General features: G+C 41.7%; 1 protein-coding gene across 8 annotated transcripts in view; it reads left to right on the top strand.

Moving 5' to 3' along the window:
* TMCC1 (transmembrane and coiled-coil domain family 1) overlaps nt 1–14,087 on the top strand; it is a 215,327-nt gene that overhangs the window by 185,173 nt on the left and 16,067 nt on the right. For all 8 annotated transcript variants that reach the window (XM_043519811.1, XM_043519812.1, XM_038410309.2 and 5 more), the window contains one exon: nt 9,127–10,052. In XM_043519811.1, the coding sequence (XP_043375746.1) occupies nt 9,127–10,052 (926 nt within the window). The remainder of the gene's footprint in view (nt 1–9,126; nt 10,053–14,087) is intronic.

Raw genomic sequence — 14,087 nt, 5'->3', positions numbered from 1 at the left:
AACACAACTTAATGTGGCACTTGCGGTTTGTTGAATGGATATCTAATATTGCCTGTTTTTCATTAACTGTATTATGTAATTAATAAGATGTGAAAATTTTGCTTTTTAAGGAACGTTGCTTGTCAAAATAAGAAATGCTGATCTTAAAATGGAACAATGGAACAGAGCAACTAAAGCTAGATCAGAGAATCATGCCTGGTATATGTTTCATTTTAAACAAACATGAGACCCTTTTGTAAAGTGTTGGATCCATGTCATTTCTCAAACTCAGAAATGCCAGGAGTGTTGAGATACAGCTGTATCTGTTCTTCCTCTTTAACCTACCTCAGTACAAATAGCCATGTTCTATGTGTTCTTAGAGGTTAAGATAATATATGGAACATCCAGGAGGTCAGTGTGGCCTCATGGTTAGAGTACTTGTCTGGGATTCAAGAGACTCTTCTATTCCCAGCTCTGCCAGTGGGCTGCTGGGTGTCCTTGTGCAAGTCACTTCGCCCCTCTGTGCCTCAGTTTCCCCTTCCATAAAATGGGATAACACTGACCTCATAAAATATCTTGAGAGCTCCAGATAAGAGGTAGGCATTAACATACTTGGGTCTGAATCCATTTGGAACCTTACAGTTTACCCATATTCCAACCAGTAGTTAGTACACAGAGAAAAGCAATAGGTAAACAGAATTTCCTTTTGCCTTTTCTACCTTCTGTAGCAGCTACTTGGGACTGTGAGGTTTAGTCCCATATAGTGACTCATGCATAATACTGCAGACACATGCCATACAGTAACCAGATCAGAATGCAAGAGGAAGTGTCTTAGTCAGGTGATGGCAATGATAATGACCCTGGCCACAATTGACTCCTGATCCTCTACACCCTAATAAAAACAACAACAATACATACACATTGATCGTGTGTCTTGCACTGGCCCTCTGAAAACACTCTGCCAAAAAATCAGAAAGCTGCTACTGTTTACAATGCCTGTCTAATGCAATCATTTCAGCTTTGCTTGAATTCAGTCATAGCCACTTTTTTTCTTGTCCAGGGTACTTTAAATCTTTAAGATGATGAAAGCACTCAGTCTATTCGACATCAGTGGTCTTTTGACTAATGTCAGATAACTGATTATTTTAGTACCATATCTTGGCATTTTTATCTGTCTATCTATCCCCACACACCCCGTCTGTCTGTATGTCTGTCTATGCCAGATTCCCAGGAATGGGATTACAGCATATCTTTTCCCCTTGTCACTGTAAAAAGCTAATTAAAACCAACTTAAAAACTGAGTTTATATACACAAACCTTACTGTTCCCTGGGGACACCTGCATTTCCAATTGCATGTAGAAAATGGGCTGTGATTTGTACAGGTGGAAAGATAAATCTGTCTCTTGTAATGAATGAAATATTTTCAAAGAAACAAGTTTTATCAGATTTTATGGTAAAATACTTTGTTCTCTATAAAAGCCAGCAATCTCTTAAGAATAGAATAGCGGTGGGTTTTGTTTGTTGTCTCCTACTATCTCATGCTTTGTCTTCATGACTTAAAAAAGGTTTATTTTGTTGTTTGGGCTTCGTTGTCATTTTTAAACCCCAGGGTAACAGGTATTAGCTATCCCACTGTGTTTAAAAAATACACTACCTTTTTGGCAGTGAAGGCTTAGCCGAAAAGTGCTATCTGAAACCATTTAAAAGAATGTGTCAACTCAGAGAGGCAGAATGTAATTACTCACACTGAACATTTGGTTGACAGTTTTAACTACTGCAGAACTTTACCATGGGAGATCTAAAGACAAGTGGTCAGGACCACACTTTTACATCTCATCTGAAAGACCACAACTCCAGGTGTCCCTCCCATGACTCTGAGGCCCTGGTTAAGTAGTGCTAGCTATTGAACTGACCCTTAATCTGGCCTTTTGCTTTTGGGAATTGATGAGATTACAGTTTGAGGGGGTGTGGCTACAGACATAAATCTTTAAAGAGCTATAGGCTGGCGATTCAGCAAACATGAAAAAGGCTTGTCTTCGTGTACGGCGCTACAGCGGCTCAGCTGCATCACTTTAGTGAGGATGCTCCTGCGCTGATGGGAGAGCTTCTGCCATCGGCGTAGTTAATCCACCTCCCCGAAAGGCGGTAGCTGTGTCAACAGGAGACATAGTGCTGTCTACACGGGGTTGGAGGAGGGGGTTAGATCAGTATAACTACATCACTATGAGTTAAGGATTTTTCACAGCCGTGAACAATGTAGTTATACTGATATAGGTCTGTAGTGTAGACCTGGCCAGAGATTTTTTTCTCTCCTCTTTAATTTTTGTTCCCCTAAAGACGATTACAGATCTCACTTTACTAATGCATTGACTGCCTCTTAATCATCAGTGGGATCCCAAGAGTCTATACTCTCCTGTGTGCTTTGAGGAAAGAAGACAGTCTGTCTATTCCTTGTGAATTTGTTAGCTCTTGGCTACTAGGAATTTCAATACCAATCCTCCGATTCTCTCTCCACCTACTGTATATCCATTGTCTTAAATGTACTTTAATGATCTGCTCACTAGAGAGGAAATCAGACTCATGACTTCTGTTTTGATCCTGTGGTGGTGTGGGGGGGGGGTTTGGAGGGGGGTGTGGTACAGTGCAAACACTTCTTGAGTATTTAGTTGTTGTGAATGTTTACAATGTATGGAGAGATCTTGATCATCAGGAGACATGACTTATCCAATCTGCTCAGAAACCAGTTATGCACCTTCCCAGAGCTACTCCCAGCAGAGTCATCCTTCCCTTGCAACAGCCAGATCCTCTCTCACCTTCCCCTAGTTTTTTTATTCTAAGAAAGACAACACTTCTTGGTCACGTTTTCAAAGCTTCAAGTGGAGAGGAGGAAATAGAAGCTACAATAAACGGCTCCTAAAACCATGTGTGCCCGGAGCACTGCTGTTACTGGTTTAAAGCCAGCTGCCCTACTTGGAAACAAAGTAAGTCTGGATTTTCAATGAGTCGGCAGGTACCTTTGTGTGTGTGAAATGTTCCCACCAAGGTTTATTAAGACCCACCACACTGTAAATAAAACTGTGTATATATAATCTATAGAAAGAGTGCGGGGGAGGAGGGGGAAAAACGGATTCTTCATAGGCTCTGCACTGTGGAGTAGATATGTAGAAAAACAGTTGTAGGGGAGTAATCCTGGCAATTTAAACAGTAAGGAATTAACAATGAATTGAACCCTTTAGCTAAGGCATCCAGAAGACAATCTCCACCTGTCAAGAGGCAGGAAAAAAAACTGGGGTCATCATGTGGCCCAGTCTCCTTTAATAGTGGGGACAAAACAGCTTTCAGGACATTTCTTGTTTTCATATGCTGGTAAGAGGTCATACTAACCTGTCTGGACTGACTTATTAGGACATTGGGGAAACACATTTGCGATATGAGCAATTGAATGTTAACTCACTTTCAGGTGTTCACACTGAACATATTATATTCCATCCACAGCATCCCTATAGCATCCAGCCAGGGTAGATTTTTCAGTAATTCTACATCATTAGTTTTAGACACCAGAACTCCCCAATGTTCTGAAGGATACAGGTTTTGCCAAGTGTTTGGGGTTTCTTGACCAAACTAGCTGTAGTACAATAAAAAAATCAATTTCATTCCAGAATAGTGTCCACACAAGCAGCTATTCTGGAATATTTATTCTGCTGTAGCTATTACAGTCAGTTTCCCCATGTAAACAAAGCCTTAAAACCCTAAGGAATCTTGATCAGGCTGGTGAAAAGAAAACGACCCAACATTTCACTATGAAGTTCCACCACTGACATCCTCTCCATGAAAGAAAACCAACTTGGACTGTTAGAGGAAGAGGTTGGGGCATTAGAATGATTTAGAGCATCTCCTAGTGGAACCAGCTTACAGTGCACCAAAATCTAGTGAAATTATTTTTGTAGTAAAATAGTGTTTAACATCCCATATTGTTTCATTGCATTGAAATGTGCAAATTGCTGTTATGGTTATAGTAAAAGCTCAGCTTGGGGAGAAGCTGATTTGTAAAAAACAAAAACAAAAAAAAAACCATAATTGTGTTGCTCTGTCTCTTATGTCCTGGATAGATTCCACAACCGCTCACTTTTAGCACCTTATGCTCTTGAGAGACAGTATTAATTAATTGAAGAAATTGATCTCTTTCAGAACCATTATTTTCTGAGAATTTTTGCATTAGTTTTCAGTTTTTCATTTTCACATGCACTTGGTATTAGTTTCCCTAATCCAGCAATAAGGGGTAAATCTTTGTGAACAGTTTAATAAAGACTCCTCTCACTGGAGCTGCAAAGCTACTGTATAAGGCAATTGAGAGGAGTGATAAGATCATATCAACACACTGAGTAAGCAGGGCTGTGTGTTGGTGCTTCTGTAAGAATGTCAAGTGGGAGAAATTGTAAACTGAACTACAACTGCATGTAAAGTATTTGTTGATTCGGTTGGGGATCCTGCACAAGGTCCTTGTTTGATGTACAGCTTGATGAGGTAATCAGATATCAGAGCTACAGTCCTAAGGAAAGATTGATGAAAATCACGAATTCCAAGTAGAGAAACTTAATTACATGCTCTTCCAAAATACATGTAAGCCTGTATCTCAGAGATTTAATATTCTCTGTGCAGTATTGCTAACCTGTGTGCTGTTAGCAGAACAGATTAATACTAACTCTTGGTACAGCCTAGAAACCTTTTTTTTTTTTTTTTTAAACCAGTATCCCCTCTTGATTACCAAGCAATTTCTATGACTAAGGCTTCTTCAGTCAGTAGCTGATATTTCCACAGTCACCCCAGACTGAAGAATAATAATCCTAGGTTTCCAGCAACCAGAATCCTTTAGAACATAAAATGAAACGTCAAACAGTTTAACTTCCAAATGTCAGACAAGTTTTTGTGTAATAATAAACAGTGAACTTCAGTGCTAGCTTACTAGCTAGTGGCCCTGCTGACCCTACCCAGCACTAATTTGTGTTATGACAGTGCAGTAGATTGCTGATTGCTATCTAATGGAGGGTATTTATTACAACTTACTGTATGTATACTGTATTGTGTCAAAGGTATATTAACTTCATGGAGGGAGGAAATCTATCTCTGAAGCTTCATTCTAATAGCTTTGGGGTTTTTTTGTGCTTGACAAAGTGCATGTTCTTAAAATGAATGCAGGAATGTTTCCTGTGGTGTTTACAGATTGAGATATAAATTGGATTAAAATAATTATCTAAATAGCCTAGTGAGGGGTGCTGCCAAGTGTTTCAGACAGTCAGCAGGCTAGTCAGGGAGAAAAGAATGAGCACCATTATGATGTTTGTAATCCATGCTTCACAAATCTTTCAACCTATTACGTAGAGTTTTAAAGGTCACATGAAGCCCAAAATGCAGGTTTGTTTTTACACTGCTTTAGTCCAGTAGAAATGTTTCACTGATTCTATTTATTCCAGTGGAAGCAGTTTATAAAACATTATACCAAACACAGCCACATTGTACTAGTGCATAAGAACCTGATGGTGAAAAAGTCTAGAAACAAAACGTGAAATGGGCTTTTCGTTGTTTGCTTTTCCTGCAGCTTGTATAACAAAGTTTCAAGAATGAGAAAGGAAATAGATTGTTTTAAATGGATGGGTTACCACTGTGTGCCTCCTTTTTATACAAATGCTGGACATGAAGGGAGTAGCAAAAGAATGGTTTTGTTTCCCAACCCTGAGCCCAAATTCCTGAGTCACATAACCTCGGCCTCAGTGTCCCCATCTCAAAGAAAGGGGGGGAAAAAACAAATTGCCTAGTCCAAGGGAAGTGCTCTTTACTTAATTTATGTAGCACTTTTAATCTTCAGAATGTGTTACAAATAGACATTATTAGTTATTAATGACTGATGGGCCAGTTCAGGAATGCTGTTAACAATGGCAACTCAGAGCAATTCACTCTTGAAAAAATTTCATCTGTCCTTTTTTGAGCTTTCATATTATTCATGGTTATTTGTTTCTTTACATCCCATCATTTCCTTATGTTCAGATGACAGACTTCAATAAAAATATGTGGCTCATAAATTGATACATTCTAGGCACAGAGCACTGGACGGATTATAGTGAGAGCAATGAGAAAGAAAAAGCCCTCTATCAAAAAGAAAGCAGTCAAGTCTAGGGGACAGAGCAAGAGTTACATTTTACCTAGTAACCAGGTTCCTGAAATACACAGCCCCAGGGACTTCTAAGGAAAAACGTTGACTTCCAAGGAAAGAGAGTTGTTAAAAGCTGCATTGTTTGTCATTCTCCACTGTTTCGTCACTGTGACCGAGGAAATGTATTGAATGCTATGCAGGAAAAGAAATGCATCTGGAAGGCTGAGGCTTATAATTGCCCTGCTCATTGATAAATATTTCCTAGAGGGTGTAATGGGCTTTATTAAATAAACTTCCCACCAGGAGTTTGGGCCAACTGCTGTCATCAGAAGCAGCAAAAAATAGTCGCCCAAATTAAATTAAACATATTTTCCATTGTTTTCTCTTTGTCTAACTTGTTCTATGCTGGTGTCCTGCATGGCAAATGCAGGAATAAACAATGCTGTGACCTTCCTTTCAGCAGTGCTGTATTAATACTGCTCTTATCAGAGTTGGGTAATTTGTTCTGTATGGCCATGACACTGTCATGCCCTTTGTCTTATGTGGCTCTTGTTTTACAGCATAAACTGTGGGGAAGGAGCATGACTGGTAGAAAGAGAGCAAACTTTGCATTGTCTACATTTCTAGCACTTTTTGCTCCATGCAACCTAACTCATAGCAGCTACTTTGTATCTGAAAATGGGATTGCTCTTCTATAATTACACAACTGAGTCCAGTGGGTAAGATGGAAGTTCATGCTTTTGGATATTGCCATCTATGTGCAGGCTTGCATTAATGCTTTACTTTGAATGTTATAAAAATGAGCTGTCCCTTTAATATTTTTTTCCATGGCTGGGATGATGTCATGTTTTTATTTCTTTCACCCCCAAGCCTTATGCAGGGATAATGCCTTTCCTCTTGAAGGGGAGGAGTTACTAAGTAATTACATGATTCATGGTTTCAGGTAGTGACTAGTGAGCTACCTTCAGGCAACTGATTAGTTTTGCTGTACTCAGATCAGAACAAGAGCTTGGCTTTTAGTAGAGCTGTTTTAGGCATGTTAACTCTTCTTTGTGGAAGCCATGCACTGGGAAAGGTTATTGCGTCTCAGAAAAGCCAAGGTAGGCTAGATGAGAGACAGCACATTCTTGTACTTGCGGGATGGAGGGAAGGGAGTGCAAAATCTAAAGGGTTTTTCAACTCTAAGCGTTCAGTATTTTCCACTTTATTAGGAAGCTATGTAACAAACACTCTTCTTAATTCTTCCTTTGCACTTTGTTGCCAATGTAGATCAGTATATGTCTGCTTTATGAATTAACTTGTATTGCTTCCTCCTGAGGATAATTTCAGTGTCTGTTTCTATCTATTGTCATCTCTGCAAATCCATGGTGTGTGAACAAGTATATTGATTTAAACCATAAATGTTCAAAGATGTTAAAGGAAACCTCCTGTACGGGTCGAAAGTCGTGTAGTCTCTGCTCGAAAAATCATCATGTTTATGTGTACAGCTATACTGTATACACTTGGTAGGCAATTTTAAGGATACCAGATAGAATTTTCAAAAGTTACTAAGAGATTTAAGACCCTAGTCTCATTTTCAAAAATGATTTAGGCACTTCGGAGCAAAACCACATCCTAAATGCATGTCACTTTTGAAAATGGGTCTAGACTCATAAATCTCTGACACTTTCAAAAATGTTAGCGTACACTGAAACCAGTTTCCACCTCCTTCAGGAGTTGTAACAGTGCATTAATTAGTTGTTGGTTTCTTTTGATTGACAAATCTTTGTAGCTGTTAAATTCCTTTTCTTCCAAAGTGAAAACTCTTAGACTAGTGGTTGGTGCTCTACACTTAAAGATGTGCTGTGATGTCTCCTTACAAAGTGCATACAAACAGTAAGAATGTTGAAAGGATTGAGGCAGGAAAAACACTGAACATGGGTTGTTAATGTTGGAGATTCTGTAGTGAAAATAAATTTTATGCTTTTATTTTTCTTCAACATTAAGACATTTTTTCAAAGGGAAGTAAGTTGGAGTTCTGATTACTAAGCAAACTGCCATTAATGTGTATATATAAGTGCTGTTGGTACTGAGAAGAAATACTTTAGAAATTATCCATTCGCTTTTATTGCTATTGGTATGTTGGATAGTTACCAATAGTGTTTCTGCAGATCTCAGTCTGCCCCTGCTCATTTTTCAACTCGCGTCATTTTATTGTATGCTCAGCATTGATCCAAACCAGTCTTAGTCTTTGGCAGAATAAAAAATAGTCTGAATTCAGAAAGAAAAGTGTGATGCTTCAACTCAAGGGCACTGGTCCTCACCTGTTCTGAATGGAAACAAGGCTTGGGACTTTTTCTGTCCCATAACTGTTTAAAATAATTTATTTACTGCAGGCATTCAGAGTTTTTTAAAGATTCCAAGTAAACTATATTTTTGAAATGCTGGCATTTCAGGCCATGGTCTGTCCCCCCGCAGGAGGAGGAGACTGTGGGCTCACTTTAGGACTTGATTTGACTGCTTTATTGTTACGATAATAGCACATTTCGCAGGACTGAGAATATGAAGTATATATGTGAATATTTTCAGTAGCTTACCTTATGTTGTCACTTGCATTTATTGCAGCAATAAAAGTTGTTGTGTCAGGAATTGCCTCAGTTCAGTATAATGTATTTGAAATAAGTGGGTTTTGGCCTTTCATTCTGAGCATCATCCCTTTTAGATGCCCATGAACTACATAGGGCTCACAAATGCTTTTCTCCCACCATTGTAGGATGGGAATTAAAGAGAAATGGAAAAAATGAGATGTGGGTGACAAGGTGGAAATGACTGATTTTAAAAATAAAGTTAGAGTAATTTTTCTGTGCAGTTTCAATGACTCTAAGCAAAATTTTTTTGTTTTGAAGATCTTGGAATGTAGTTTATGATCATTGACGGTTACTGCCCAGCAAAGTGAATGGTTTTTGAATTAGGATAGCCAATGTTTTTTAACCTTCACATTCTTTCCCCCTTTGTCTAGATTGAGCGGTCAGAAGTAAGCAGCCTAGCACAAACCCCTAGTGCAGTGGCCTCAAGCACTGATGGCAGCATCAACGCAGATTCTGTTGATGGGACCCCGGATCCACAGCGGACAAAAGTAGCCATCACTCACCTGCAGCAGAAGATACTGAAGTTGACAGAGCAGATCAAAATTGAGCAAACAGCCCGGGATGACAATGTGGCAGAATACCTGAAACTAGCCAACAATGCTGACAAGCAGCAGAGCGCCCGCATCAAGCAAGTGTTTGAGAAGAAGAACCAGAAATCAGCCCAAACCATTTTGCAGCTGCAGAAGAAGCTAGAGCACTACCATCGGAAGCTTCGTGAGGTTGAACAAAATGGAATCCCTCGGCAGCCAAAGGATGTCTTCAGGGATATGCACCAGGGCTTGAAGGATGTGGGAGCAAAGGTCACTGGCTTCAGTGAAGGAGTTGTAGACAGTGTTAAAGGTGGGCTTTCCAGCTTCTCCCAAGCCACGCATTCGGCAGCAGGGGCTGTGGTCTCCAAACCCCGGGAGATTGCCTCCCTGATAAGGAACAAATTTGGGAGTGCGGACAATATTGCTAATCTAAAAGACTCTTTGGAAGAAGGCCAAGAAGATGGGAAGACTCTTGGTGTTATTCATAACTTTCAGTCAAGCCCAAAATATGGCAGTGAGGAGGACTGTTCAAGTGCCACATCTGGTTCAGTGGGAGCTAATAGCACCACAGGGGGTCCAGTGGGAGCTTCTAGCTCCAAAACAAACACTCTGGATATGCAGAGTTCAGGGTTTGATGCAATACTACATGAGATTCAAGAGATCCGAGAGACACAGGCAAGACTGGAAGAATCCTTTGAGAACCTTAAGGCTCATTATCAGAGGGATTATTCGTTAATAATGCAGGCTCTGCAAGAGGAGCGGTACAGGTAGGCATTTTATTAATTAGCCCCCATATTAAATACTGAGGAGTTACAGAGCAGTAAAAATCTAAAGCACACAGTGGACTATAAACAGCTTAGGGCAGGCAATGTATTGTGCCTTTCCCAGGACAGTGCTAACTGAGTATACTTGTGTAGTGGAAATTCCATCATTATGGTCCCAGTATAGAAATCAGGGTTAGAAATTGAGACAGTGGGAATGCTTTTGTGTGGTGCAGATCTGCATTTATCTTTTTAAAGTATTTTGTGTGGAAATATCTATCTCCAGGAAGCCACCCTGCAATACTTGTTAGCTTCACCAAGGGAAATGTTCTTTGTGATCTGCACCAGTCCAAATATTCCGATTATAATTCTTCCCAGCCAACACATGGAGACAGAATAAGAAGTGGTAGATACGCTGGAGGGGAGGGATAGGATACAGAAGGACCTAGACAAATTGGAAGATTGGGCCAAAAGAAATCTAATGAGGTTCAATAAGGATAAGTGCAGGGTCCTGCACTTAGGATGGAAGAATCCAATGCACCGCTACAGACTAGGGACCGAATGGCTCGGCAGCAGTTCTGCGGAAAAGGACCTAGGGGTGACAGTGGACGAGAAGCTGGATATGAGTCAGCAGTGTGCCCTTGTTGCCAAGAAGGCCAATGGCATTTTGGGATGTATAAGTAGGGGCATAGCGAGCAGATCGAGGGACGTGATCGTTCCCCTCTATTCGACACTGGTGAGGCCTCATCTGGAGTACTGTGTCCAGTTTTGGGCCCCACACTACAAGAAGGATGTGGATAAATTGGAAAGAGTACAGCGAAGGGCAACAAAAATGATTAGGGGTCTAGAGCACATGACTTATGAGGAGAGGCTGAGGGAGCTGGGATTGTTTAGTCTGCAGAAGAGAAGAATGAGGGGGGATTTGATAGCTGCTTTCAACTACCTGAAAGGGGGTTTCAAAGAGGATGGCTCTACTGTTCTCAATGGTAGCAGATGACAGAACGAGGAGTAATGGTCTCAAGTTGCAATGGGGGAGGTTTAGATTGGATATTAGGAAAAACTTTTTCACTAAGAGGGTGGTGAAACACTGGAATGCGTTACCTAGGGAGGTGGTAGAATCTCCTTCCTTAGAGGTTTTTAAGGTCAGGCTTGACAAAGCCCTGGCTAGGATGATTTAACTGGGACTTGGTCCTGCTTTGAGCAGGGGGTTGGACTAGATGACCTTCTGGGGTCCCTTCCAACCCTGATATTCTATGATTCTATGATTCTAAGTCTTTTATGACCTATCCTCTTGTAACAGGGCCCTGACTCTGCCCTCGTCCTCTTCCTTCAAGAAACCACATTGATTCCACTGGGTGTGCTCGCAGTGAAACTTTATTGCAAATGCCCTTCACCAAGATCACCACAATCCCCAATGCTACTGCCTATTTACAATGTTGGCCGATCTTTAGCCCTCTCAGCAAGACCTGAGGGGAACAGAGGTCTCCCCATTCTGAGGCCTCTGTATGACTAGACTCAGCTAGTTCTGTTCCTCCCTCTCTCTCCTTCTGAACTTCCTCCTTGTATATCTTTTATCAGCCCTGGTCTCAGGGGGCCAACTGAGTTCTTAACCCACCCAGCCCACCAGCCTGATCAGTTAGTTGCCCCCAGTCAGCTTCTCCTGGGGCGCTACTTAGCATCTAAATGACCAGAGAGCAGACTCTCTCCCTGCAGTGTGTCACCTCTATATGTGGGTCTGGCCATCTCTGGAGCTTCACTTAGTTGGAAAACTTGTATTCATCAGGCAGACTGCTAAAAGTCAGAAACCAGCCCAAGAGGTGTAGGACCCCTTCACCATACATCTGTATATAAAGCTGCTACTATAGCTTGTGAGAGGAATCAGTGGCCTATAGGACCTCAGTCCTACATGCTCCAAGCTTCCTCCCTGATATCATGGCTGAACTGAATAAGGGAGCCAGGGCCTTCTCCAGCATATGCATATGTTGCCAGGCCCAAACCTAGCCAAGCATTGCAGTATCCTTCCAGAGGCACTGGAACTAGGAGTGCTGGGGAGCTGCAGCACCCCCTGGCTTGAAGTGGTTTCCATCATATACAGGGTTTATAGTTTGGTTCAATGGCTTTCAGCACCCCCACTAAAAAAAAATTGTTCCAACTCCACTGTATCCTTCTGTACAAACTGAGGATTTTGAGTTTTGAATCTGTCTCCTTTGTTCTTATGTTATGAGACAGGGAGAACAAACTCTCCATTTACAATATTTATACTATTTGTTATTTTATATACTTGTTCCCTTGTCATCTCCCTTCTCAGATAAACAATCTCTCATCAGGGAGTTTTTCCATGCCTCTAATTGTTCTGTGCCATACTCTGAATCGGTCTAACTCTGCAGTATACTTTCTGAAATAGGGTGGCCAGATCCACGCATGAAATTATAGGCACGATCTCACCGTTGATTTACATAACATTTTCTATGTTCTCCATCCCAGTCTTATGCATCCTGGTGTCTTGTTTGCCTTTTGACTGCAGCTGCCTATTGAACAGAGATCTCCACTGAGCTGTGTACACTGATGAGTAGGTCCTTTTCCTGAGTTGATGCAGTTAGTTTAGAAGTAGTATGAGTAGTTCAGAATTTTCCTTCTAGTGTGCCTTACTTTGCCATTTATCAACGTTTAACTTCATCTGCCATCATGTTGCCCATTCACCTCTGAAGTTCCTCATGGTCTTCTCGGACTTGACTGTCATAAATAAGTCCTATAAATTCTGCTCTGCTCCTCTTTCCTGATCATGAAGTGAATAGCAGGGAAGAGTCTCCCCTTACAGAGCCCCTCCAAGGTAAGCAGTTAACTAAAGAGGTTTGGGGGCAAATGTACTTCAGGACTAGCGCTTCCTACCTCAGTTGTAGTTATCGAATCCCTGCTCTCCCCTGAAAAAACTGTACCTGCTCCCAGGTAAGGTAGAAGAAACCCTGCCTCCTCCAACCATTGAGACAAGGACCTGCATTTGACTATGAAAATGGGAACAGTGAAGCCTATCCCCAACCCTTCCTCCCATATATCCAGCAGCTCTCTCAGAAGGCATGCTATTGTCAGTGTATCCAAAGAGCAGGGTTCTGTGCTCCCCTGCTCCACAGTGGCAAAGGAAGATTAAATAGAATGTATTGTCCACCATTCCACACAACAGTTGCATTCCTACTGCAGAGACAGTGTGAGTGTGGAAGCAGCGGGTATCCCTGTAGTTTACATATTCCTTGTCCCCCACTTTGCAGGGGGCAGAAGGGTGGTGGAGCCATTCCAACAGCAGTGTCTCCTACTCTCCAGTGCCTTAAGCTCTACAGGTTTCAGAGTGGTAGCCATGTTAGTCTGTATCAACAAAAAAAACGAGGAGTACTTGTGAGTGGAAAATACAGTAGGAAGATATATATATACACACACACACACACACACACACACACACACACACAGAACATGAAAAAATGAGTGTTGCCACACCAACTGTAACAAAACTAATCAATTAAGGTGGGCTATTAGCAGGAGAAGAAAAACTGCATGCATCCAGTGAAGTGGGTTTTAGCCCACAAAAGCTTATACCCAATAAATAAATTTGTTAGCTTCTAAGGTGCCACAAGTACTCCTCGTTTTTTTAAGCTATACAGCAGTGGTCCCCAACCTTTCTGTGGAAATAGCACATTCCTATTCCCAGAAGACTGGCAGGCGCCAGACGCCCCGCCATCGAAATGCCGCCGAGAAGCGGCAGCGGAAAGAAGCGTTGCCACCGAAATGCTGCCGAGAAATGGCAACGCTTCTCGGCGGCATTTCGGTGGGCAGTTCTCTGGCGGCCGCACTCGGTGACAGCATTTTGGCGGCGCGGTGTCCTGCAGGCGCCCACAACTGCCCCGGCAGGCGCCATTGTGCCCATGGGCACCACGTTGGAGACCCCTGCTCTACAGAGTATCAGCCAAGAAGAAGGTGGAGAAAGCCACCGTGGGGAAGTAGTGGGTACCATGGCTGCACTCCAAAGGCCTCAGTGGAGCAACCCGGAGGAGT

This window comes from Dermochelys coriacea, chromosome 7 (genome assembly GCF_009764565.3).
Source record: "Dermochelys coriacea isolate rDerCor1 chromosome 7, rDerCor1.pri.v4, whole genome shotgun sequence".
Classification (NCBI taxonomy): Eukaryota; Metazoa; Chordata; order Testudines; family Dermochelyidae; genus Dermochelys; species Dermochelys coriacea.
The sequence above is the reverse complement of the archived record's forward strand: the minus strand, read 5'-3'. Positions and strand labels throughout refer to the sequence as shown.